Source organism: Plutella xylostella, chromosome 12 (genome assembly GCF_932276165.1).
Source record: "Plutella xylostella chromosome 12, ilPluXylo3.1, whole genome shotgun sequence".
NCBI classification, from domain to species: domain Eukaryota; kingdom Metazoa; phylum Arthropoda; class Insecta; order Lepidoptera; family Plutellidae; genus Plutella; species Plutella xylostella.
Window position 1 is genome coordinate 5,114,489 of NC_063992.1, and position 27,633 is coordinate 5,142,121.

Below are 27,633 nucleotides of genomic sequence, written 5' to 3' on the forward strand. Positions count from 1 at the left end.
GATATGATAGAAAAGCCAACTAAAAATCATATCGACATAGACCAATAATATCGGTCTACGATCTGCGAGTCTACGGTACGCAACAGCGTCGCAACTGACATTTTGTTTATCATTTGTATTGTGATGATACGCAATTCAAACAAAGTGAAAATTATTTAGTATTTTTTCAGTCTTCAACTCGTGGACATCTAAATCAATCGAAATAAAGTCGCGGTTTTTAAAATGACAAACACGTTAGCTGTTTGTCTCCTTGGAGCACTCCTTTGTTGCTCTGGTAAGTACCATTCTATACCGCTTTTGTCCTTGTATTATTAATTAGAAATTCGGTGCAATGCTGTATTACGCTTATTAAATGGTAATGAACCGTGTCATTAAAACATTGTTTATTTAGCTAGTTTCGTATCTTTCATGCTATTGAGATGCTTTCTAGAAGGAACTTCTATTTGGAACAGTGTGTGGTGTGGTCTACCCACTTACCGATATTATTATTTATCTACTCACTTACATATTGAGTTAATTACTTGTGTTACAAGTACTATAGTTACATTCATAATTCTTATGAAATATGACCAAATTCCATACAGGTGTACTACATTACCATAAGGTACTTTTAGGTTAAAGTCCAAGCTATTTACCTATTAGAAAGAAAGGATGTGGGTAGTATGTAATATACCTATATAAACTCATCAAAAAGCTTTACAAAGCGACTATGTGATGCACAAGATTTTTACTAATCACAAAGAGTTGAAAGTTTTACAGATTTACATTAATCCATCACATCCCGGTAAAATTGAAAATGAGACAGTGGGATATGAGTGGTTAAAAGGTTCAATGAATATGTTTGTTTGTTATTCAGGTTTTATGCCTATTGTGCAGGTATCAGCTTACTAGAATTGAATTAGCAAATATGAATTGTACAAGAAAATCAGAATAAGTTGGAAATCTATAAATGTTATCAGCAGGGAGTTACTGACTTTTTATCACACCTCACTTGTAAATAATGTGTTTTTTAATGCTTTTTGCATTCAGTTCACCCTTTGTGCACTAATTTATTATATATCTATATATATTTGTGCAATAAATTAATAACTAATTAAGTTGCAATTTGTTATTCCTATGATTCTTTGTTGGTGTGCAAATAAAGAGTATTCTATCTATCTAATAAAAACACTTCAGTAGCATAATTGACACTTTATTAAAACAGTGATTCACAAATGATTCATGTTTTGTTATTTGAGCTTTATTAACATTAATCACATATCCTGCTTACATGTCATAGGGGAGCATTATATGGCATTCAAGTACAGTACAAGGATATATTCAAGTTCAATTTATTTATATCCACATTAGATTTTCATTTATACATCCCCATGATACTTCATGGAGAAATAATTTATAAACAAATTACCCCAAAAACTACTATGCCACAGTTTTTGAGAATATTTGTTACAAACACACATTACAGTACACATTACAGTTAACTTTTACAAACCCTTATCACATTGGTGGTTAAGTATAAATAATTAGCAATGAAAGATAGTATGTGACCAGTTTGACCCAGAGATAGTTGTTTATACCTACTCAATTTAGATTGAACAATATTTCTTTGTGTGTTCCAATACCCATGTAAGGTACAAAAAAAAACATTTAAACTTCTTTACCACCATCACATATTAACAATCATTAAGCAATGCTGTAATCTGAAATAATGGGTATGAATCTGGCAGATGTTGGACAGAATTGCTACTGTATGATGCTGGTACTGGTCACTTAAAGAAATCATGTTTAGTTCGATTTGGAAAGAAGGTTACACTCTTACACAGATCCATGGCGGTTCAATTAAAACCATTAATTGTTTAACCTTACCTTATTAACCTTGCTGCAGGAACATGATTAGGAAAATAGAGTTAGTCACAGATGTGGTAATTAAATGAATTTGGCTTACAACTTACTCCATTGTTTCAGATTTGTCGTTGGCTCGACAAATACCGAAAGAATGCAGCAAGGGCCCCGAGTACTGGTGTCAGTCCTTGAGGTAAGATATCACAGTCACTTCCGAATTTAATGTAATATACTATACCTACTATAAATTTACATTATAAACATCCTTACATCATTTTTATGTCAATATAAAGTTGTTTATTCAGGAATAACATGTTTTTGGGTTTACTCCTACTTTAGTAGTTAAAGTAGTATGTATGTAATAGCAATTAAATATAGCCCCCAGCATGTAGCACTTACCACTGTACATAAATATTATGGTACTTAATATTTTTATGTCAAAAACATACCTACCTAACTTACGTCACAAATAATACTCCCATGTGATCAGTATCAGAGTCTCATATGTCCCAGAACACGTCGACACGGTCGCTAACATCCTCCCCGACAGGTCGGCGGCGGATTGCGGCGCCGTGGGGCACTGTGTGGACGCGGTGTGGCAGCGGCAGGCCGTGCCCGTGCGCCGCGGCCCCGTGTCCGACAAGTTCGTCAAGCTGTTCAACGAGCTCAAGGATGTTAAGGATCTCATTAATGAGGTATGTATATCTGGTCATGTTCATGGTAACAAGACATTACAAAGTTGCTATACTATATCCCATTCAACGACTTCGCTGAATCACGTTCAGTCAAGACGTCAAACGGTACATTCAACGACTTGACGAGTTGTCCTTTAGCCATACAATTGAGTAGCGCCATCCAATGAACGCGCTAGCGATTTAACCAAACCAGATGCCTGCGACATATACAACATAAGGTGGATGGAGACATCGCTTTTAGTGATAAGGCCACTTATTATTTTATATTTATATATTCTTATATGAAAGAACGTACAATGAAGTTAAAGTACTTCTACTACTAAAGTACTAAACTACAAATCTATTTAGTAATATTTAAATAATGCAAGACAAGCACGACAACACGAGACTAAAATCTTGTATTGCTCTTTCAAATAATGCTATTCCTTTAGAATTATTTAGTACACTCTGTGATCATTAAATATCCTTCCACCCTAAGGTTGTCTTGAAAAAAAAACGCTTATCGATAAGACTGGAATTTTTGTATATGTGTGCTAGTATTTAAGTTATTTTCATGTGTGTTGTACAATGTACATAAAGAATAATCTATCTATCTATGATTGGCGTTTTAACGGCCATGCTAGTTTTTTATGGTTTATGAAGTTTTCAAATGTCGACTTTGGAATGTGTATTATTGATGATATCAATCACTTGCCGCTTCTTCGCCTGAGGAAGGCTCAAGTTAGTTCCCACGCCACCACTCACAGATACTTGGTATTTACCAGCATTGAATACAACTGATCAGTAGCGGAAAACATAGTAAAGAAACCTGCACATTTAGTGCCTACTGCATTGTAGGTAGAAACACAACCATAACAAATTCTCAACAACTCATCGGCCTTTATCTTATGAATCCTCTTCTTCAGAAAAAAACAGGGCCTGCTAAACAAGATCTTTCTTAGGGCTGATTTTTCAATGGTCAGGTAAGGGTTATCTGGGGAATAATGATGATGCTGTCGTGACTGAATGTTTGGTTTTGAAAGTGACAGCAACAATCTTATTCCTTCAGATAGCGTTTATCTGACCATTGAAAAATCAGCCCTTACACAACTTTACCATGTCAATCCTCCACTATGGGAATGGATTGCATAGATTTAACTCAGTAAGAGAAGTCACAATACCCGCAATAGATCTTTCTGGTCACAGTGGTGAATGGGCACTGGTTGTCCTAACCCTTTCCTATGACTTACTCCGCTGGCTCAGCGACCCGAAGTGAACTTTGACTTCTATAACTAACTAACTATACTCTTCTATAACTAGCAAGCATTATGGGTACTTTTGGGCCAGGTATGACTCGTGGCGGATTATTAGATTAATTTAATTTTACTTTTTACTTTGACGAAGCTTGTTACGCTGATGATGACGATGTTCTACACAGAATGACGAAGCTTGTTGCGGATTGAAAATGTATATATTTTTTTTTTAATTTCTGTTAATATTGTTTATTGATGGTGTAATAATTTGTAAGACTTAAATATTTGATTGAAATAAATGTTTGGTTATTTTTATAACTATACTCTTTCCCCCAGGACTACCTATCCACCCGAGTGAGCTCGGCCTGCCAGGACGCTTCCATCGGCGCTGCCTCCAAGATCTGCAAGGAGAACACGGCCCAGCTCGCGACGTACCTCAGCCACGTGCTGTCTTCAGACGTGCGGGCCGAGACCATGTGTGTCATCGTCGGCATGTGCAACAACGAGAAACTGGATAACTTGGTTGAATTGAACGTGAGTGTGAATGTTGGTTGTTATTGACAGGTCAGGACGCTTTATTTGTAGGTGCAGTCAGCAAAAGCGATTTCCCAAGCGCAAAGAGCTTTATCCTGACTCATGGGTGGAAAATAGATTAAACATAGGGCCTTACCAGAAAAACTTAGACAGTATTTAACATGTGTCAAATTTCGTTTTAAACACTTGCTAAACAGTGTTTAAAGTTTTTTGTGGTAGTACAGGTAATATTTTATCTTTACATACAACCAATCTATAGGTTCCGTATTTTCTATGTCACATGTCAGTGTATCATAAAATTTTGCAATCTGATCAATAAATTTATGTTTCCAAACGACAACTTTACCATCTTCCCCTCCTCTTTCAAAGTGTACAGTAAATTGAAAATTGCAAAGGTGACTCGGCCAATAACTATTCAGTGCTAAACATAAAAAATAAAAATAAAAACGTAGGAATGGATATTTAAATTAGGAATGCAAAACTAACATTTAACGATTATAAGGCAAATAAACAACGCTCGTCCAGTGATAACATGTGAAGAAATGACGCTATATAGAGTATATTGTTGTGTGTTATCATATCCAATATAATATTAGCTCCCAAGTTTACTGGGGTCACCTTTATTAGATATAATAGTGTTGGTGGGTTGGTCTTTGTTTAAGCATCCATTCACAGAAACATAAGTATATTATTATATTCTATTGGTACTTCAAAATGTTTTCGTTTATCACTACTGAATGCAACCAAGACCTATACCAAGGAACACTAAAGCACTCCATTAATAACTTAGTCATTGATGAATTGTTATTTTTTATTACTCATGTACAAATCATTCAATATGTGTTCGGTTGTAATTTTTATGTATTTTTCCATTGTGCAAAGCAACACCAGATATTCATCCTATTGTATGTATAGGAATGATAAATCTGAAGATGGTTTCAATAATATATCTCCAGCAAGCATGTGGACAATTTAGGACATGAGAATAATAGTCTTCTTTGTTTGTTTGCAGAAAAAGAAAATTGGCCAGTCCACTGACCACAAGGAACACAAACGTAAGTGACTTTTCTTTCTATTCATTGCGTTCTTTGAACATAATTTATTACAGTGCGCTAACTATACTATAAGGACTAACCATTAACTATCTCACTTTTCTCACAATTGAGACATAATCACCTTAATTAAAGGAATATAGAACGAATCTAATTACTATTAGCATTTTGTTTAAACAAATGGCATCTCCGTGCCACAAGTAATTTATCTGCAAGGTCAAGATAATATTAAGTATATTGAAGTATTAATTTATGTTTTACAGAAGTGCTGCTCGGCGCTGAAAAATGCACCTGGGGACCGTCCTACTGGTGCTCCAACATCAGGTAATGTTTTACATTATCCCAAACATAGATACATATTCTGTCCCACAGAAAGATGGGCTATAGAATTTGACACTTTTTAAATTTGATGATGGTTATCAAATTTTTTATTGATCTTATGATATGAGATTTCAAATAAGAGGATAGTAGTACACCCTTTCCAGTAAGTACTTATAACTATTAAATAAAAGTACCTACTTATTAGATATCTAGACTCTACAGCTTGAAATATTGCGCATCTTGGCCTTCGATTGATCCGATACACTTGATCATGGACAAATGGACATACAAGTTAATTGTGTCAATTACTTGTTTATTATGAAAATAATCGATCAACTTATAATTATTTATATGTAGTACTGAGCTTATACGCATCCATTTTCATCTTGATGTTTATATCAGTAATGAAAAGTGACTTTATTTGTTTACTAATTATGTTTAAAGCACAATAATTATATTCAAGTCAAAGCAAAAACTGATACAATATTACTGCAAAGGTTATCAGATGGTATTATTAATGTATATGGTATAAAACCAACATGGCGGATTATAGTATAGTATATAACTTCTCCAACGAAGTGATTCTTCTTTTAAAACAGAAATCGTTGAACCAATAGTTGCCGACTCAATATCATGAGCGTTCGATAAGAATAGTGCGATTCGGTATCAAGCAAGCCATTATTAGGTTAATAGTGCAAAGAACAATGACCCAGGGTTTACGTAAGTCGCTTTGTTCGAGGCGAGCTGTGACAAAACAATAACACTCGGAATGTTACGGTTTCTGACAAATTGCTTCTGTAAAATTGGCTTGTTCAATGAAACTCTGCAATTTTATTAAAATTTGATGAAATTATTTGATTCATATTATTTACGTAGGTATAGCTTGTTCAAATGTTCTTAAGTAACACAATATTATAGGCAATATAACTGCTCTACTTTTGAACTTCACGTTTAATTTTATCGCTTTTAGCGAGTAGTTACATGTTTCCTCATTTAGGTTTTCATTCATGACTGGCTTCATATATTTATTCAATTAACCGGAGCTCAAATTAGGTATATTCTATTCTATTCTATTCTCATAGGGGGTGAAGTTCCTGTACGTGGCTCTCTCGAGTGGAACCTTTGTACATATCCCCTTGATTTCAGCTCAGCCAGCCTAGCTCCCGAGTAAACTGGAGTAGCAGGCCTGGGTGTTGTAATAGCTGAGGTAGGCGCTCTGTTGGTCCAAGAATAGATAATCTTGTTTCTGTAGTAGGTGGACAAGCTAACAGAATATGTTCAACCGTCTCATCTACTTCCTTACATGTCCTACATAAGGGACTAGTTGAGTTACCTATGGTATATAAGTGTTTATTCACGCAACAATGTCCTGTTATTAATCCTACCATTAATGATATATTACTACGGGACAGGTTGAGTAAGTAGCGTGTAAGTTTATGGTTGTGTGATACAATAAACGCTTTAGTTTGTCTGCAATCTACACGATTTTTCCACTCCTGATTGTGTTCAGATAGTGTTTTATCGGTGAGAACTTGCCTTATTGCCTTTGATGACAAACTAATAAATGGTTCTGGCCCTATTGGTAGGGTATTTGATCCCATTCTTGCTAGTCGGTCAGCCTCGCAATTTCCTATGTTGTCTTTGCCACCAAACCACTGCTCCATATGTTATTATAGGTCTGACCACCGCTGTGTACAACCATTTACACAGCTTTGGCTTGAGTCCCCATTTGGATCCAACAAGTTTCCTAGTTTGGTATAGGGATATTGTTGCTTTACTTAGGGTTTTCTCCACATGTTTAGACCAGCTTAGGCGGTGGTCTAGCCATATGCCGAGATACTTTACCTCATTTGTTAACTTTAAGGTTGTATTAAAAAGTTTAGGTAGCTTTAAATTACCTATCTTAGTCTTTTTGGTAAATAGAACCATTTCCGTTTTGGTTGGGTTCACTGACAATTCATGTTTGTGACACCATTCCTCTATGATGTTCAGTGCAAGTTGCATCCTTTCACATAAGGTATTTACAAACAGACCGCCAATGAGAATCGTAACGTCATCGGCGTAGGCTATTGTTGTAAAACCTTTATTATTTAGATCGCAAAGTAGATCATTCACAACTAAAACCCACAGCAATGGAGATAACACTCCACCCTGCGGACATCCCTTTGCTACTTTGCATCTTATTGTATTTGTTGAAGTAAAAGATACTGTTCTTGATTTAAGCATATTTGTTATCCAGGCACTGATGACCGGGTCTACATCATGATTTTTAAGGTTATTACTTATGCTATTGAACATAGTTTTATCAAAAGCTCCTTCAATATCGATAAAAACTGCAAGGCAGGATTGTTGTAACAATATTGAATTTTCAATTTTGCTTACCACTGCGTGTAAGGCCGACTCTGTTGACTTACCCGGTTGGTATGCATGTTGGTTAGGATGGACAGGTTTCACGGAAAGTGCACCGTCACGTATATATCTGTCACACAGTCGTTCTAAAGTTTTAAGAAGAAATGATGACAGACTAATGGGTCTATAGGCTTTCGGAGAGGTGTAGTCATCTTTACCCGCTTTAGGCAAAAATACTACTTTCACCTCCCTCCATCCCTTAGGTATATTATATTATGTCTCTTTAATAGTCTGTGTCATGGATTTCTATTTAAATATAATAATATGTTAAGGTGCCAATATGCACTACCGGCTAGCACAGGGCACAAGATGTGCACGTCAAAAGTTTGGCGCCCCGTGCTTCCATGTCAAAAGTTTTGAGCCCTGCAGTTGCAGAAGGCGTAGTTCCTATGAATTCCTAAAGGAATCATTTCGCGCCTACCAATATAACCTCCACCGCCAATTTCCTCTACACGCTTTACTGACTCAACCCCTCTTGTCCCCCCAGCACGGGCCACGAGTGCAAGGCGACCCGGCACTGCATAGATCGCGTGTGGTCCAAGATGGAGGTGAAGAACGACACGGACTCCATCTGCAAGATCTGCACCGACATGGTCACGCAGGCCCGCGACCAGCTTGAGAGCAACGAGACCCAGGTAATCATGAAAATCAAACATCATCATGGTTGATGACAGTAATGCAAAGGTTGTCTGGTAGATATTGTTACGAGGGCTACACCGAAAAGATCGGGAATAGAATACTTAGGAATAAATTAGAGTGAAACCTTTTTGGTGTATCAAATGTAGTGTTTTTTCAAACATAATTCCATTTTCGAATTTTAAAAAAAGTAAAAAATAAAAGAGTATTGACCATTTGAATTTGACAAGTCGGTGTAAAAAATGGAGCTTACGCGGGAACATTTCCGTGCAATAATTTTTCACAACTTTCGTCGAGGTTTATTATTATTATTATTAAATTCTTTATTGCACATAAATTTATTTGTACATAGGCGAACTTAATGCTAAAGAGGTTTATCTCAAGAACAATGTCTCGCCGAGCTTTTTTCTATTTATAAACTTGAAGCACCAAGTAAAACGACTATATATCGTTGGTATTCTGAGTTTCGCCGTGGACGTTCCTCTCTTACCACATTCCCTTCTACTGGTCGGCCAAAAACAGCGGTAACACAAGATAACATCGATGCTGTACGCCAGTTAATAAAAGAAGATGGACATGTGACATACGAGCAGATTCGGGCTTCTCTCAGCATTGGTATGACAGCCATTCAAACCATTTTACATGAAGAACTGGGTGTCAAGAAGTTAGTTTCGCGCTGGGTGCCCCACCGTTTGACCGAGGAACAAAAGTCGGCTCGTGTTAATTGGTGTCGATCTGCTCTGCAACGGTTCAATGGAGGCAGTTCAAATGCTGTCTACAATATCGTCTCTGGTGATGAATCGTGGATTTATTCATATGAGCCCGAAAGAAAACATCAATCGGCAGTTTGGGTCTTCGAAGGTGAGGTCAAGCCAACAAAAGTTATTCGCTCACGCAGCGTGTCGAAAAAAATGGTCGCTTCGTTTGTATCGAAAAGTGGCCATGTGGCTACGATTCCATTACAAGAACAAAGGACGGTTACTGCTGATTGGTACACAACAGTTTGTTTGCCGGAAGTCGTAAGAGAACTTCGTAAAACTAACCCGAATCGTCGTATAATCCTTCACCACGATAATGCAAGCTCTCATACCGCTCGCAAAACAAGAACGTTTTTAAATATGGAAAACGTGGAGTTGATGGACCATCCTCCGTATAGCCCTGATCTGAGCCCCAATGATTATTTTACATTCCCAAGAATTAAAGATATGCTACGTGGTCAACGGTTTAGCGGCCCAGAAGAGGCGGTCGAAGCTTTCAGTTATCAGCTGTTTTGACAGTATCCACTTCAGACTGGAATTACTGTTTCAATTATTGGTTTAATCGAATGAAAAAGTGCATTGAATGTCACGGAGACTACTTTGAAAAACAATAAAAGTAAATAATATTATGATATCTTTGTACTTTTTTCTATTCCCGATCATTTCGGTATCGCCCTCGTATAGCAATAAGGCCACCTCTTTGTACTGTTTTATTTTTAAGTTTTTGTTATTTATGTTCTTGGTGCAAATAAAGTGTAAGTATTGTATTGTAATGCTCCACTACTGGACACCGTGGTCTGCTGCCAAAGAGGCGTAACATCCTTAAACTTTTCAATCAACCAGAAGTGACTACCTGTCTAAGGTTAGCGGGCTGGAGAACGTGCCACACCGCTTTGGCCTATTTTTGGTCCTTCACAATCACCTTTTGTTCACGCAGTGGTTTACATCCATATCCTTGTGGGTGTGCTTCTGCGCCGGTTACCATTACTAGTCATCCATATAGCGGTATTTTTAGCATATCTGGCTGCATATGGTAAACATGCCCCTTGTCCAGTCCCACATTTCATTAATGTAATGTACCAGGCATTGAATAAACAATCACACTATTCACACGTCAACCACCTTCCAGGAAGAACTAAAGCAAGTGTTCGAAGGCTCCTGCATGCTGATCCCTCTCAAGCTGGTGCGCAAGGAGTGCATGAAGTTAGCAGACCAGTTCGTGCCCGACCTGGTGGAGACCCTGGCGTCGCAGATGAACCCGCAGACCGTGTGCTCGGTGGCGGGGTTGTGTAACAATGCGGAGATCGATAAGATGCTCGTCGGATATGTGAGTATATTAATAAGTTTTGTATGGTGTAAGTTTGCGTCGATGACAAAATAAAGGAGCCTCTCCGATTGACGTATCAACTGTAATTTTATGTACACAACGGCGCACCGTGGACATTCAGCCAATGAAGCTGTTCTGACTGGCTATTCCTTGGTGAAAACCCTAAGCGCAATCCATAAATAGTGTTTTTTTTAAGATATTGGGTCCTGTCACAACATTATGAATCGCAATGTTAAGGTTATGCAAATATGGTGGAAGTTCTTAAATAAATATGAAGTTATACCGGAGTAAAGTGTACTAGTGTAGGTTATCGGCAAACCGTTTATGAAGGCATACCACATGTGTAAAATTATTTTAGGCAAAAAATTTCTGTCCAATAATCTCTATGGGATTTGGAATTATTTACTTATTCATCATAATGATATAGATACTTACTTTAAATATACTAGAATATAACATCGTTAAACATTATTAGTAATCTGAAATGCCATTACACGAGTCATGCACTTACTATCTACACGTTCCGAAGTCATAAACAAGTCTTATTATCACGACTTATAATTACAAATATTTCTTTGTTATTTTATTAATTGGATGACAACAAACTTAACCTTGTTTTATACTGTATGGAAATGTTTCTCCACATACCTAAGTAACATGTTACTATTTTCGAGTAGAATTAAAATAAAAAGCATGAAAAATAAAATATACATGCATCAAATATAAATTCCGTTGTACTTTTTATCTACACTGTAATAAATTAATAATCCTTCAACAACACGGCTGTCCCATTTCAAAACACAGTAACCGCCAACTTTAAAAAAAACGGGTCTTTGATTTATATAGCGTAGTATGGAACCCTCAGTATACAGTTCACATCGACCGCATTGAAAAAATTCAAAATAAATTTACCAAAGCTTTAGATTATCGTGTCGGAAATTTCTTTCTAGATTACAAAACTTCTGCTAAACGCTATAACCTTGTATCACTACAAAATCGTAGAAAACTTATTGACGCATCGTTTTTCTTTAAAATATTAAATAACCAAGTGGATTCTCCTACACTGCTTGAGAATATCACATTCAGAGTCCCCCGTGCACACACAAGATTTAAAGATACTTTTCATGCAAGTTTGTGTAACACAAATTATGCCAAAAATTCATTTTTCAGGCGTTGTGCAAGATTAATGGATAGGGAATTTGCCGACGTTGACATATTTCACAATTCGTTAAACTCTTTTAAAAATCTAGTCTTAAAATCATTTAAATATTAATCGCAACATAGACTGCTCACTTTTTTAACTTAATTTAAAATTGTTTATATTTTCTTTTAATTGTTTATTTAATTATCTTAATTTCACTTAATTTGTTTGCATGTTTACACTAATTTTAATTTATATCATTTATTTTATTAATCTGTCATTTATATATTGATTTATTTTGATATTAATTAATGGTACTATAGGTCATTAAGCACCAAAAATATGTAATAATGTACGCAAAAGACTGTTTGTTACCTTTTTGTAAATAAATAAATAAATATATTATTTTAGGCGATTCCGCACAAAACTGCATTGTCAGAATATCAAAAAACCGCTTAGAAACGAAAATAAAATTTCTAAAAACCTAGTAACTCCACCCTGCGAAATCAAAAATGCCACGAAAACCATTTCAAAACATAGTAAGAGCCACCAACCATTTTAAAACACAGTAAGTGAAAATGACTTACTAGGTTTTAAAATGGTCAATGGCGCTTACTAGGTTTTGAAATGGTCAGCAAAGGACAATTTTCGTCCGTTAATTTTAGTAAGTCACAAATGGCATACATTATTACTAACACTTTTTTCGAACAAAATATCAGACATTTCAGAACCTGTATCTTTGCACCAATGAGACCTAGAGAGTTGAATTAAAAGTAGAACATAAGTAAATTTTGTCTTCTTTATAAAAGCCATAGAGACCTTTCTCGTCAGAACCTTTCTACTAGCCCTATTTTGCATAAACCAAAAAAAAAACAAGTTATAAATAAGAGAAAACTGATTTTTAGATAGAAATTTAGGAAATATTGTCTAATTGAAGGCAGCCATAAATAATTTTCATGTTAGAGCCTTCTTAATATGGCTATTTAATTCATTTACATAAAACAAAAAAAAAACATAAAAATATGCCCGTATTTCAGCTATTACTTATAGTGCCGTCGTGTAAAAGTGTTGCAAAATTGGATTTATAATATGTGAAGGATCCCAAACATATAAAAAATGAAATTATTACGCAATTATTGCAATTTCAATATACTTAACTTGTCTTAAATTACACAATAATGGCTCTTACTAGGTTTTGAAATGGTCAGTGAGGGCGGTTTTAGGGTGAGAAAACCATATAAAACCTAGTAAGTGTTTTCTTTTGTGCATTACAGCAACAATTTTAGTTATATTTAAATGAAATAGTATTGTATGTAAAGCCTAGGTTCTGCCGCTTCTTTTAAGCTTACATTTGTTCAGATATCTGTCATAGTTTTACCAGGGCATTGAAATGAAGGGACAAAAATGTTTTTTGGCTCTCCTGAACATTTTGTCTCATGGCTGTTACTGTGTTTTAAAATGGGACAGCCGCTTTCTCGTCAGAACGTTTCTACTAGCCCTATTTTGCATAAACCAAAAAAAACTCAAACATTGTAAACTAATTTTAGCTCAAAATTTAGGAAATATTGTCTAATTTAAGGCAGCCATAAATAATGTTCGTGTCAGACATGCCTTCTTAATATGGCGATTTGGTTCATTTAGATAAAACTTAAAAATATGCCGGTATTTCAGCTATTACTTAGTGCGGTCGTGTAAAAGTGCTGCAAAATTTGATTTATATTATGTGAAGGAAACAAAAAATAAAAAAATAAAAAAAACATATAAATTATTACGTTATAATTGCAATTTCAATATACTTTACTTGTCTTAAATTACACAATAATGGCTCTTACTAGGTTATAAAATGGTCAGTGAGGGCGGTTTTAGGGTGAGAAAACCATTTAAAACCTAGTTAGTGTTTTCTTTTGTGCATTACAGCAACAATATTAGTCATATTTAAATGAAATAGTATTGTATGTAAAGCCTAGGTTCTGCCGGTTCTTTTAAGCTTACATTCGTTTAGATATGTATCATAGTTCTACCAGGGCATTGAAATGAAGGGACAAAAACGTTTTTTGGCTCGTGAACATTTTGTCTCTTGGCTGTTACTGTGTTTTGAAATTGGACAGCCGATGTGGCCTAATGGTAGAAGCTGTGCTTCAATATACTCAGAGTTCCCGGGTTCGATTCCCAGGTGGGACCATCAATTTGAACATTTTATTTACTCGTGTGTGTATTAATTTCAGAACGAGGTGTTGAAGCAGCGTACCGAGTGCCATGGCTGCCAGCGCACCGTCGCCGGCATGCGCAAGCGCTTCGACGAGACCAGCTACGAGACCTTCCTGTACAACATGCTGCAGGTATACTAAACTATTATGTATTATGGATCCCATCTTGTTTTGTACTTTAAAGCCTTGAGTTGAGAGACGGTGTAGTATAGATTGCACTTGTTACATTACTCGTTACATTGTTAAGTAATCTTATGGTGATTATTTTTATAATTTTAAATTGAAGTATGTCGGAATTTGAGACACTAATTTGAATTATTTTCTCGTTAGTTTATAAAAAATATATAAAGATCGGCTCTTCGTCGATTTTATGACGTCATCCACTTCCGTGTAGCCGTTGACGTCATCAAGATCGTAACTCTGTGAATATTGCCACTTTAGATTGACAGAAGTGACATTGAACAATTGAAGATTTTTATTCTCTTTGGTTGAAACTTTAACCATGCGGAGCGTCTTGAAGGACAAATTATATTTTCATTTTTGATAAAATAATCGGAATCCTTAAAATATTTTATATTTTTAAGAATGAGGCACTTATTAGGAAGATAATATCTCGAAACGGTTTTGGAATTAGCATCAAAGTTTTTTACTTAACATACCGAATTCTAGGAACGAAATATTTAGCGGCTTCCGTTGGTCGTCTAATAGGTAAAAAGTGGCTAAGGTATAGGTTTGGCCATTTATGTAAACGAAAAGACACACATTCCCCTGACACACATATACTAATCGTGCGAATTAACGGTGCACCTGGCCAGCAAGAACCAGGATTCACGTCGGGTACGCCAAAGCTAGTTAATATGACCTCTGGTTTTTGTCAGTCAGTAATTCGCACGTACTGTATTTAAGTTTCAGAAATACCTTAATTTGGTTTATTTAAACTCCAATCCCCGCTCCCCAGGCGTGCCGCAAGGCCGGCTCCCTCTCCGACGCCTGCTCGATGCTGGTGTTCAAGTACTACGAGAACATCGTGGCGACGCTCAAGAGCGACTTGCAGCCGGCCGGAGTGTGCCACGTGAGCGGGCAGTGCGCCTACAAGTACCATCAACACGATGAATACGTGTTCCCGAATGATCTGGCCAGCGATGTGGAGGTTAACGAGTAAGTGGATAGTTAAATAAGTATAGATTAATAATTTGTAGTATACAAAATAGAAGTAAAAAAGCAGCACTGTAGGATGAGGCGGATGTAGGTAATTCCATTTCACTTTCCCAGCGATATCGACGTTAATAAGTGAGATAGTAGATCTGATACAGGAAAATGTATACCCATGCGAACCTTTATACAGAGGCTTGCAAAAATGGTATGGTAAGCTAAATTTTCGAATTGGTTTTCGGTTTGTAGCTTGAGTTTTTTTTAAATGTTGTCCATTCAGGGGGTCATCCAGAATAAGTTTTGAAAAGTGGTAGAACGAAAGTTTTTCATATAGACTGAGGGGTGCAACAAACCCAACTCCTCTCTGTATTTGTTATTAACACGTTAGCAAGCTTAGCGAAGAAACCTGTGAAAGACCTGAAGAAAATGCTGAACCAATGTTGATGAACTTCCGTTGTTGCAGCGACGTCCCCTGCGAGTTCTGCGAGCAGCTGGTGCTGCACCTGCGCGACGTGCTGGTCGCCAACACCACCGAGATCGAGTTCTTCAAGGTGCTCAAAGGTCAGTGGTTATCTTAATTAGCCCGTAATGCCATTACGGTAATGGTCCATTGTTGGTGTTGGTGTAGGCTTTTACCGAGGAGCGCCTATAGATTGGCAAGTTGCTTGGCGACCCTCCTTGCGGGGTGAAAGACGCGGAGGGGACGAGGTACCCAAGACGACAGCGGGTAGCGGGAGGGTAGCGGGGAAGGGCAACGCGTGCATTGCATGTCATTGTTACGGCAGTCTCGGCCGCGCAGCCGAGGCGGCCACATGTCTTATATAGTCTGTCATAATTTGAGTGCGACCCACATGAGATCATTGATCCTGAGACCATTAGTCTTAGGATGAGTGTTGAGGCCTTTTTAATATTATCATCATATTATTATTAGGTATCTATAATTCGTCAACAAAATAACGTTAAAAACAACAAATCGTATAATGTCTCAATATAGGGGCTTCTTGTAGAACAGCGTACCGGATCAGTCATGCTACGCGGCTAAAGGTTGGTACTGCGCAGTCAGATACGAAAAAGTAAACAACAAAGACGAAGAGTCCATATATTATGACAGTGCGTCAGTTGTCAGTTCTTGTAACTAGGAAAGCAACCAAAATTTATGTGATTTAATGAAAGTAATTAATGAGCAAAACACAGAGAAAAATTACAAAATTGATGAAATTTTGAAAGAAAATGGTCATATCGTGCTTCGCCTACCACCATACCACCCGGAATTAAATCCTATTGAACTTGTGTGGCGGTACGTGAAAGGCGAGCTCGCAAGAACGTCGATTGACTCTAACTTAGATAAAGAGATAAAAGACTTAGAGTTTCTTTTCTCTAATTATTCGCCTAAAAAGTGGAGAAATTGTGACGACCATGTCATAAAAAATTAAGACGAATATTATAAATCTGATAGAGTATTTGACGATGTATTGGACAGGTATGTTATTGTTTATTTATAATTTATTGTAAATTAAACATAAATTGGTTTTTGTCTTAGATTTATAATTGAAGTTAATGAAAACGATGATGAAGATGAGGATGACGACGACGATGAACAAGTTCAAACAGAGAGTGAACATGAAAGTGACATGGAAATTGATTTATAAAATAAAACACTTTTACATAAATAAATTCAAATTGGTAGATATTCTGAAGGTAAAGATCCAAATTTTAATGCTGTCAAACTATAAATTTTAAGCTAAATATGACATTTACGGGAACACTCATAGAATAAAATTTTACTTACGTCAGAAATAGTTACAAGCTATCGCGAGATTAATCCGGGCACACTTTTCTACGTGTGTAGCATGTCGTGCTACCTCGCCCCCGCCACTTCTTTCACCCCGCAAGGAGGGTCGCCAAGTAACTTGCCGCATTATAAACACTCTGTCCTAAACCATCCTAATCTAGTTATACTACCGGCCATTAGCTGATGATTATTATGATTTTGTAGCTCTGAAATAAATGGATAAGAATGTATTTTTGTAGTTATTTAGTACATATCGCGATCTAAGTATAAAATTTGCGCCATACACTATGGTGTTGATAGCCATTTGTCGTTAATATTGGTTCGGCTGTTACTACATAGGTTACGATTTTATCAACTATTTACAATTAAAATAATTTCTAACACCATTGCTATTCCCTCCAGGTCTCTGCAAACAGACCGGCAACTTCAAGACGGAATGCCTAAGCCTCGTGGACCAGTACTACCCGGTGATCTACAACTACCTCGTGTCGGACTTAAAGCCAAAAGAGATTTGCGCGCTGATGTCCGTGTGCCCCAACGGGAACACTGAGCCTATTGCCCCGTTGGTGGACAGAGAGTTGACGGTCAAGGCTATAACTCCCAGGAAACAGCTGATTGGTACAGACGAAGCTAATAGCTACAAGGTATGATATTCTTTGTGTGTGATTTGGTACCTAGTACACAAGTAAAATAGTATTTGTGCACATTCCACTAAATTCATATATAACTAACAAGATTGTAAACGTTACTTTACGAGTCTGTGGCCCATCCTTTCGGCAACACAACACCTGAAACGCAACCCTCTAACTCCTCAACGATTTTCGTTGCCGTACTGTGATTGGTCGCACGCAATACCCAATCACAGCGCTCCATATGACCACGCCCTCATATTATATTCTTCAACAGATGGACAAACAAAAGAACGAGTTTTCATGGGCATCATTTTATTACGATCCGTGTCATATATTCCAGTGACATTTGAACACATCCTAAAACATTATTTCTCCCTACCAGATGGACAAGCAAGAGAGCGTGGTGGTTCTAGGCTCGGAGCCCGCGCCCGCGCTGCCCATAGAGCGTATGTTCGTGAGTCTGCCACAGAGCAAGGCCGCCTGCTCCTTCTGCCAGTACTTCCTGCACTACCTGCAAGTGGAGCTGAGCGACACCAACACTGAGGTACAGTCACAGTGAACAAGGTACAGTCACAGTGAACAAGAGAGCGCTTCTAGTGCCATAGAGCGTATGTTCGTGAGTCTGCCGCAGAGCAAGGCCGCCTGCTCCTTCTGCCAGTACTTCCTGCACTACCTGCAAGTGGAGCTGAGCGACACCAACACTGAGGTACAGTCACAGTGAAAGATCTTCTCTAGATCTCACTCATTCAATTATCTCTAGATCTATTTACACAAAAGTACAAAACACACACCATGCTCTGCCCTATGTAACATCTCCGAATCTCCGAGACGTTTTTCCATGCAACGTTAAAGAAAACAAAACACTTCGGGCGTCCAAAACGTATGTACTTACTCTTATTAGCCTTATTGCATAAAATATTTTCAGACCATTTGAAAGTAAGAATATGTTACAGTTAAAGAAAAAAAATACAGAAGAAGTAGGTAGGTCGCTTCGCTTTCGAAAGCGTCTCAAAGCCACCAACTCAGCATGCGCTTTACTTATATATAACTTTAATAACATCCTCTCGTTTCCCACACAGGACCGCATCAAGGACGTGGTGGACAAGGCATGCCTGCGCCTGCCCGAGACTGTCAAGGACGAGTGCCAGCAGTTCGTTACTGAATACGGACCGGCAGTCATCGCCCTGCTTGTACAGGAAATTGACCCCGCCAGTGTGAGTAGATTACAGCATTAGTGGTAGGGTTTTTTGTAAATGATAAGTACATTCGAAGGAGAGAAAATAATTTGTACCTAAATGGTCTGTTTGACGAATTTACTTTATGAGAAACGCATTTGACAGGTCTTTTTTTATTATTCTTGACAGCCTATTTATACTTATCTCCAAGTTAGTGAAATTCAAACATTTTGTGCTCTATAAAATACCTGGCTATCATTAGTAATATTGTAGTCCAAACTAATAATTATTACAACTTTTTCCATAAGTTTCAATAAAATATAAATCATATTACCCCGTTCGTCATAACAAAATTCCCTGAGCTCTCTAGTCCATCATTTAAACATAATATATACTGTATTCATTCTTATTTGGCGAAAAGGGTAAACAATGATGTTGATTCTGAAGGCAGAAATTCTAATTTTAACGCTGTCAAACTAAAAAAATTGCTAGCATAAAATGACATTTACGGAAACAATCATAGAGTCGAATTTTAAACAAAGAAATTAAGGTTTTGACGTTTCTAAATTTAAAATTTCCGCCTTCAGAATCGATATCAATGTTTGTGTGTTTTTTAATTAAAATACTATTAAACAAATAAACTACGGCCAAAATAAATGGTTTCATTACGAAATCAATCAATCATGCTTGAAAGTATTTCATTTGTCAGTATGTTTTATTTTACAACTTAGTTTTTAAATTAATTCAAATAAAAAGACACTCTAAGATTGCTGAAAATCTACGAGAAGTAAGAAAAAATACATCATACATACATTTATAACGCCAATTTCAACTCCCCGCAGGTATGCCCCGGACTCGGCATCTGCCCCATGACGCAAGAGGTGAAGAAAGTGGACATCAACTCCGGCAAGTCCAACTGTCCGCTGTGCCTGTTCGCAGTGGAGCAACTCGAGGCCATGCTGAAGAACAACCGCACTGAGGTATGTTTGTACTGTGCTTTTATGGTATTGGTAGATAAAGGATATGAAAATTCCACTAGGTGGTAAGGCTCAAGAAACTGCCGATTTATAAGAAGGGAACATGGATTAGAACCCACTTTAGCTATGATCTATCTTCTAGAATACTAAAAGTGTGTTTAAGAAAGTGGTTTGGTGAAATATACAGGGTGCATTTTCATCTTAAAACCCCAACTATTTACATAGATTATATTATAATTTTTCTATCTGTATTTATGATTTGCATGGTTTCCGTGTAAACACACTCTTTAGTGAACGTGTTTTGTCTCTCTCAGACAAACATCCGTACGGCCCTTGACCAGCTCTGCAACCACCTCTCCACCAAACTCAAGACCCAGTGCGTAGACTTCGTCGACCAGTACACGGACCAGTTGGTCAACATGTTGATCTCCGATATGGACGCGCAACAGATCTGCGTCTACCTCAAACTGTGCACGGATAATGTGGCCGACCCGCTCAAGCTGAAGGGAGATACGAAGCCGGAACCGAAATTGAGCGCTATTGATAAATTCTTCGAGAGGCCCGAGATGCAAAAGGACTTGAACCATTTCAACAAGAGGAAGCAAGCCAAGGAAGCGGAGGCGAAGCACGTTGGCGGTGATATTGGTAAGACAAAGCTATATTTGCTATACATATATCTAGCGTATTTTGTTTTATGCGATTATCGCAGCACCTTGCAAAACGAAATGTATTAAATTTACACTGCCGAATGTTAGACAATGCGATACTAACATTATTCTAGATGGGAATAAATTGGACCTAGTTAATGATACTGTCTTTCTTGGTATGACTATAGATTCAAAGTTACAATGGGGACCTCACATTGCCAAATTGGCTGGAAGGTTGAGCTCGGCAGCTTTTGCTGTACGGAAAATTAGACAACTGACCGATGTTGAAACCGCCAGATTAGTTTACTTTAGTTATTTCCACAGCTTATTGTCGTATGGCATTTTGCTTTGGGGTAGAGCCGCTGATATTGAGACTATATTTGTATTACAGAAAAGAGCCATCCGCTCTATATACAAACTTGGTTCCAGGGATTCATTGAGAGAACTATTTAAAGAAATTAACATCCTTACAGTTCCATGTCAGTTCATTTTTTCCAATTTAATGTATGTACGAAAGAATATTTCAACTTTTGATACAATTGGCAGTAATCATGACATTAATACTAGGAACAAGCATAAGCTGGCTTTTCCAGCGATGCGTCTGGCGAAAGTTAATAAATCGTTTTTAGGGTACTGTATTAGATTTTATAATAAGCTTCCAGCAGAAGTTGCTCAAATGCCAGAGAATAAGTTTAAGTGTTACATTAAAGAGAAACTCAGTAAAAAAGCTTATTATAGAATTGATGATTACTTAGAGGACGTTAATGCATGGCTGTGATAAGTAGTTAGCTCTGCTCATATTATTATAATAATAATAATTAAGCTTATATGTATTGTATACCAACTAGTTTTAAGTCTTTTTTTGAAAAGATGGCTCAGGAGTTTCTTGCCTCCGTTCTTCTCCTTAGACAGAAAGAGCCCCCCCTTATCCGAACGGAGAGTAATTTGTAAAAATTGACGTTCATCAGAAAATTTTATATTTGTACGATGAATAAAAAATTTTGACTTTGACTTTGACTTTGATTTGGTTCGATCACTGCGTATGAAATAAATGGAATAACTATAGCTATTATGAGCCCCCTACTAACCCTATGTCCTTCAATGAAGTACATTCGATAATAGCAATTGCTGAAAACCACCTTTGTTGTGTCACACTACAAACACAACATGTGTGCCTGAAATAAACGAGTCTGAAATGGTTTATCCACAGTGGATTGTCCTATGAATTGTTAGACCACAGAATCCCCGAAAGACGTTTCGTCCACAAACTTACTTTCTAGGCGAATCGTTCGTTACACAGCAACGAAATAAACATAAGCTTATACAATTATTGTTATAACTTGGGTTTTACCTGTTATGTTACAATGTGTGTCTGTATAAATAAATAAACATATTCCCTTTGTTCAGAGACGAACGAAATCGGCGACCACACGGTGAACGGGCGGCCGCTGGCGCCGCGCTCCGCCAAGGGAATCTGCGTCATCTGCGAGTTCGTGCTCAAGGAGATCGACGAGCAGATCAAGGACAAACACAATGATGTACGTAATTTTAAACTTGGACGCCATTTATATTTGTAGTGTAGTGTATGGGCGTGGACTTGGCATAACATGGAGGAGGCCTATACCCTGCAGTGGGTTGACATAGGCTGATGATGATGATGATGTATGGGCGTACCAGACAAACACAATGACGTTATTTACCACCCATTTTATGTAGTGAAATACGTAACGCTACGTCCAAACATAGCGTGGCATGTCTTGCGCTGTAACCATGCTGTAACTATAACTGCAATTCATATACCTCGGGGTAGTCAGCGACTGTCCTCATGTGGCAAACTCTACCTTCAACTAAAAAGTTTTAACACTGTCTTCTGGTATCAATGACTGGGTCAACTGTAACACGCGACAGCCTCGTAAAAAATTTCTATAAGTCAGTGAGTAAACATGAACTACCCCGATGGTCTCTCCTATGTCTAAAATATAAAACATTTAAACATTCATACTTATTCCCCAGGACGAGATCAAGAAGGTAGTCCTCGGCGTCTGCAAGCACATGCCCAAGACGGTGAAGCCGGACTGCGACATGTTCGTGGAGAAGTACGCCGACCTGGTGATCAGTCTGTTAGCCCAGGACCTGGACCCCGACACCGTGTGCCAGGAGCTCAAGCTGTGCAGGAAGCCCGCTGGGGTGGCCGTGGAGAAGGCTAAACGTAAGGGTGATCGATATTTAATAGTAACAGGTGCTTTAGTACTGATTGCCATCAGGGAGCGCCTTGCAACGCGCTTACGCTAGGTATGTACAAGTAACTATACATATATTATGTAGATAGGAAGGTAGGTAGGCACATACACTTCAAAGGGACTGGAGGTCTTCTGCAATTCCACGCTATACAATTGGTCAACAATAATTGTTCGCGACTACAGCGACGCGGCCGCCGCGCCGTTTATATTTGATAGCAATGACAACGACCGACGATTGGCCATCAGAGGGCGCCTTGTAACGCGCTTACACTAGGTATGTAATTTGTACAAGTAACAGTAGTAATATCTAGGTAGGTAGTACATACACTTCAAAGGGACTGGGTCTTGTGTATTCCAGGCTACATGCTTTTGTCAGCAAGAATTTGCTGAAAGAGGCCTGCAAAACTCCTCATTATAAACTATACCTCAAATTCATAGACTGTTTTGTAAAGTTACAACAAGGTCAAAATTGTCTTTGAAACACTTTCGATTCTTGACGCCACTCAAAAAGTAGAAATTCGTATATCACAATGTCAATTTTAAACTTATTTTAAAGTGTCAAAAAGCTCGGGGGTACTTGTTTATTCAACGTTTTCGACGTTTGTCTGAATATTCGCGAAGAAAATGTGACGCTCTTTCCAAAACCTTATTTTATTACGATTATACTTCAATAATATCTTGCATCCAGCACATTTGCAACATCACATTAACATGTTCTTCCCTCCCCAGTGGAGATCCTGGACTGCGCGATCTGTGAGACAGTCGTCATGGCGGTGCACAAGGTGCTGGCCAACGAGAAGGTGGACCGCGACGTGGTGCATGTTGTGGAGAAGAGCTGTGCTCTTCTGCCCGCCAAGTACAATGACCGGGTAATTTATTTATTTATTTTATCATCACACTACATAGCGTTACAGTTAAAGAGAAAAACCTTAGCGCTACATAGAGGCACAATAATAATAATCAATTATACAGGATGATTGGTAATTAGTGGCGGACCCTTTAAGGGGAGATAGAAGAGGTCAATTCTTTCAATCCGAACGTAAACCATTTCTGAGATAGAATTTTATTAAAATATCGTCTTAAATTATATCTTTTTTAATCACTGTTTTAATGGTTCTCCGTAACCCTGTATAGCTGATATTTTGTAATTTTTAGGTTTCTGTATGAATTCTATTGCAAAGTCTTGACATTTATTTGACACTCTAACATCAACAAAAAATACAATAAGTACAAATCAATGTTTGCTGCCCAGAGCGTCAAAAAGGCACCAGCTCAGCATGTGCGTGCTATAAGGCCACAGCGCTAGTTTTCTGCTTATGTTACACGTTTATGCACAAGTAATATGTAAGTCCGCATTTGTTTTCTTATGTGCATTGTATTTTTACCCTGTTGTTGGAAACTTGTGGTGTATTTAGACGACTCATTAAAAAAAAACAATGTGCTCAAGGTTACTCTGAGTTCAAATGTCTTAATGATAAGTTTTATATTATTGAGTATAATAATATACAAGCTATCAGTATATGAGATAAAGTATAACCAATACCACGAAAAACTTCGAAATAAGTGTGGGTAAATCCAGAACAAATATTAAGTTTAGTATTTAAAGCTGGATAGTGTTTTAAATAGAGTTTGTGAAAGTGTTGTGCACATAGTTACAGACTGTACAAAAAATAAAATGGTAGCAAAATATTTATTACTACTACTATACTTATCCATTGTAGCTATTGAAGCCAAAATAAATATAGAAATTAAAGCTGGCAGAATTAACGAAACAAAAATCACTTACTCGGGACATGAAATTGAAAATGTTAATGAAGCGGACATGGAATTATTTAAAATCGATCGTGACTTCCTCATGATAGCCACCAAATTATATCTCGGTAGAAGACCATCATCGTTGTTCCTAAATGGTCCCACTCCGTGGAACGATCTCTATGAAACATACGGCTGGGAACCAGTGAAAAAAGTGCTTACTATCGAATCAGCTAGAGTGAAAAGCATAACCAAAAAACCTATACAAGTGTTAACCCATGAATTCAGCAACGATTTCAACAATACCATCAAAGTAAATACCGGAATCAGCCAATCGCTCACTAACACTCTCACAACGTCTTGGTCTAAAACCAAAGAAATCGGTGTCACTCAAGGAATAGATTATGCAATCAATGTGATATTCCTTAAAGCATCTGGCAACACTGAATTCTCATTCACAAACACTTGGGGTAAAAGTGAGGAAGTGTCACAATCGATGACTGTTGGAGCTACAACTAATGTTGAAACAGAATTAGCTCCAAATACGAAAGCAAAAGCTATACTTACTGCTAGCAAGGGCACTCTGATCGTGGAAGTTGTTTATTTAGCAAAGTTGAGAGGGAATGTTGCGGTGAATTATCAAAGGAAGTTTAAAGGGCATCATTTCTACGGACCGAATATAGATACGCTGATGAATAAAGGCGGTGTGAAGAACAGTGTGCGAGTGACTGAGACCATAACATTGGATTACTATACTGATGCGTCCTTAACCGTCCAGAATTAGATTAATATAAATCAAACATAAACATAATTCTTATGTTAATATATAATAAAAGAACTGTAGATAATAATAAAATTAGTGTAAATATTAATAGAGGTATAAACTCTCTACAGATGATCATGTGTATAACCTTATTTGTGAGTGGATGAGTCCAGAGGCATTGGTCATTATACTCTGATTAGGGCATGCAATACCGGAACAATTTTCTATACCGGTATTGAGTTCCGGTATTACAACTCAATACCGGGATCCCGGTATTAATACCGGTATTAGACTTCCTTGTAATAAATGGCATAAACTGTGATTAAAGGTCGTATACATCAAAATAAAACAAGAAAATGCAATCATATTCTGTATTTTGTTGTAGATTTTTACGAGAATTAAGTTTTAGAGTTGAAATTTTAGAATAAATTATTTTTTTACATCCGGTGCCGGTTTACACATGGTCAACAGAAGATTTCTAGCAGCCGAAAACTGCATAAAACGGTTGGGAACAAGTGCGCTTTCACAGTATATAGGAACACAAGGCTAACTAAATCTTAATCGCTTTATTTAAAGCCTAAAAAAGTCCGATTCCGGTATTACTTCAATACCGGTATTAACTTTCAATACCGGTATTGAAAATAGCGGGAATTTTGTCCGGGATCCCGGTATTACGGATACCGGTATTGCGGTATTGCATGCCCTAACTCTGATCCGTATCCTAAAGATTAAAGGTAATTTCTTCCCTAAATTAATTAAAAGGTAGGTAGGTATCCTCAAAAACATATTTTAAGCTACAACTTACAACAAAAAGTTTCCGTGACCTGTAATATCCCTCATCCAAGCGCTGTTCGGGCTTCCTCTACCAACCACTACATTACGTTCCATATATCCATTGATTTACGACAGAGAGACCGCCTCTAACCGCTTTTAAGCCTGAAAATCATTGTATTGTGACTTCGACGTTCGAAAGCAACGAACCCGACGACCGAACGAACCGAACGTTTAGTCGACCACTCTTGTTATTTTTTGCGTAATTTCACCAACACCTCCACTCCACCCTTGTTGAGCACTCTTGTTATTTTTTGCGTTTTATCACCGGAACCCCCCTTCCCTTTACAAATAACATACCTCCTAACACCACCCCCGTCTCCCCGCAGTGCCACCTGCTGCTGGAGATCTACGGCGACAGCATCATCCACCTGATCGAGGATTTCGGCACGAAGGGCGTCTGCCAGAAGATCGGGCTGTGCGCCGCGCGCGCCGGCACCTACGTCGACCTGATGAGGGGCGGCCGTTGGTGAGTACAGTAGTCTTCATTTCTGGGCTACCAGTATTCATATTCCGTATGCAATAATTATCTTAGGACCCGTCGTGGATGTCAATACTTTCCGTTAAGGAGTTCGATTCTGAATTTTTGTAGGTACTTATTTTATTATAATTTATCATGTTGCAGTTCGGACAAAGAGTTTTAGATTTGGACTTTAATCAGTTTAAATAAAATGCCTATAACGTAGTGTTTTTTTTCCTCAGTGAAAATGCCTTCAGAATCAATTACATTTAGGATACACATAAGGACCGACGACGAACACGTTCAGGCTTTTCCTTACTCGTCAAGTGCATCCTGTTATCTAAAAGTTGTATTTTTATGATAAGTATTAAAAGAAAATTGTTTGTCCACAGATTCTACAATCAACATCCTCAAAATAAGATTGTAGCTGTAATTGGAATCTCCTTTACTTAAGCCATGATTTTTACCAAATCTTAGGTAGTTTTAAGCTTTTATGTGTTAACAATCAAATATTGTGACTATTCCTTATCGCGTCGGAGGAAGGGCGAGATTGGAGATTACTTTTTGCTTTTATGTCATTCCAAAATGGAGATTTTTTAATAATTTTTAGGAAAGTGTAAAGTGTACTTATAGATGTAAAGAATAGTCATAGCATTGATGCGTCCTTAGTTTCTGGCTATCGTATATTTAGAAGTACGTAAAAGATTTTATGTAATCTCTTAAATATGTATTCTATATCCAGTTATTGTGTCGCTATTCCTTTCTGCAACGAAGCAATATCTTCTAGTACGTCAGCCTGTGATAATGTTATCATTCATTTTGTAAACAGTTTGTATACTTAATAAATAAATTGGGGAAAAACTCTTTACTATTTTTTTATATTAAATTTAAAAGAACCCTGGCCTATAGATCAATACTATTTAGTTGATAGAATTTACTATTGTACCTTTTTTAAACCTAGAAACCATAGAGAAAGCAAACTACCATAATAATCAACAAGACACCAATCCTAGAAAAATATGAAAAACGCAGGAAAATTTAGAGTAAGTAGTATTTAT

The 27,633-nt window shown here is 37.4% G+C and overlaps 2 protein-coding genes across 4 annotated transcripts; both read left to right on the forward strand.

Annotated features, from left to right (window-relative positions):
• Positions 1–103: 103 nt before the first annotated feature.
• Positions 104–27,430, forward strand: LOC105397196. Of its 3 annotated transcripts, none has more exons than XM_048624421.1 (22): positions 104–274; positions 1,966–2,035; positions 2,393–2,537; positions 4,106–4,303; positions 5,316–5,358; positions 5,619–5,679; positions 8,573–8,720; positions 10,609–10,806; positions 14,173–14,286; positions 15,113–15,312; positions 15,770–15,867; positions 17,501–17,742; positions 18,113–18,205; positions 18,368–18,436; positions 18,810–18,944; positions 19,748–19,885; positions 20,197–20,527; positions 21,937–22,067; positions 22,543–22,738; positions 23,499–23,638; positions 26,445–26,584; positions 26,968–27,430. In XM_048624421.1, coding segments are annotated over exons 1-22 (2,943 nt in total). In that variant the 5' UTR covers positions 104–222; the 3' UTR covers positions 26,969–27,430. The 3 variants fall into 3 exon arrangements, with proteins under 3 accessions (XP_048480378.1, XP_048480377.1, XP_048480376.1); XM_048624420.1 differs by having other exon boundaries at positions 18,113–18,180; positions 18,343–18,436; XM_048624419.1 differs by lacking the exon at positions 18,368–18,436 and having other exon boundaries at positions 18,113–18,274.
• Positions 24,429–25,454, forward strand: LOC125489233. The gene has a single exon (XM_048624422.1). The coding sequence runs from the start codon at positions 24,445–24,447 to the stop codon at positions 25,303–25,305; it is 861 nt and encodes a 286-aa protein (XP_048480379.1). The 5' UTR covers positions 24,429–24,444; the 3' UTR covers positions 25,306–25,454.
• Positions 27,431–27,633: the final 203 nt, after the last annotated feature.

Bases quoted from the DNA above. Each gene is read 5' to 3' on its own strand.
- LOC105397196 (XM_048624419.1), top strand. From the start codon at position 223: ATGACAAACACGTTAGCTGTTTGTCTCCTTGGAGCACTCCTTTGTTGC. The intron at 8,721-10,608 runs GTAATCATGAAA...ACCACCTTCCAG, and splicing joins TTGAGAGCAACGAGACCCAG to GAAGAACTAAAGCAAGTGTT. The intron at 23,639-26,444 runs GTAATTTATTTA...GTCTCCCCGCAG, and splicing joins CCGCCAAGTACAATGACCGG to TGCCACCTGCTGCTGGAGAT.
- LOC125489233 (XM_048624422.1), top strand. From the start codon at position 24,445: ATGGTAGCAAAATATTTATTACTACTACTATACTTATCCATTGTAGCT.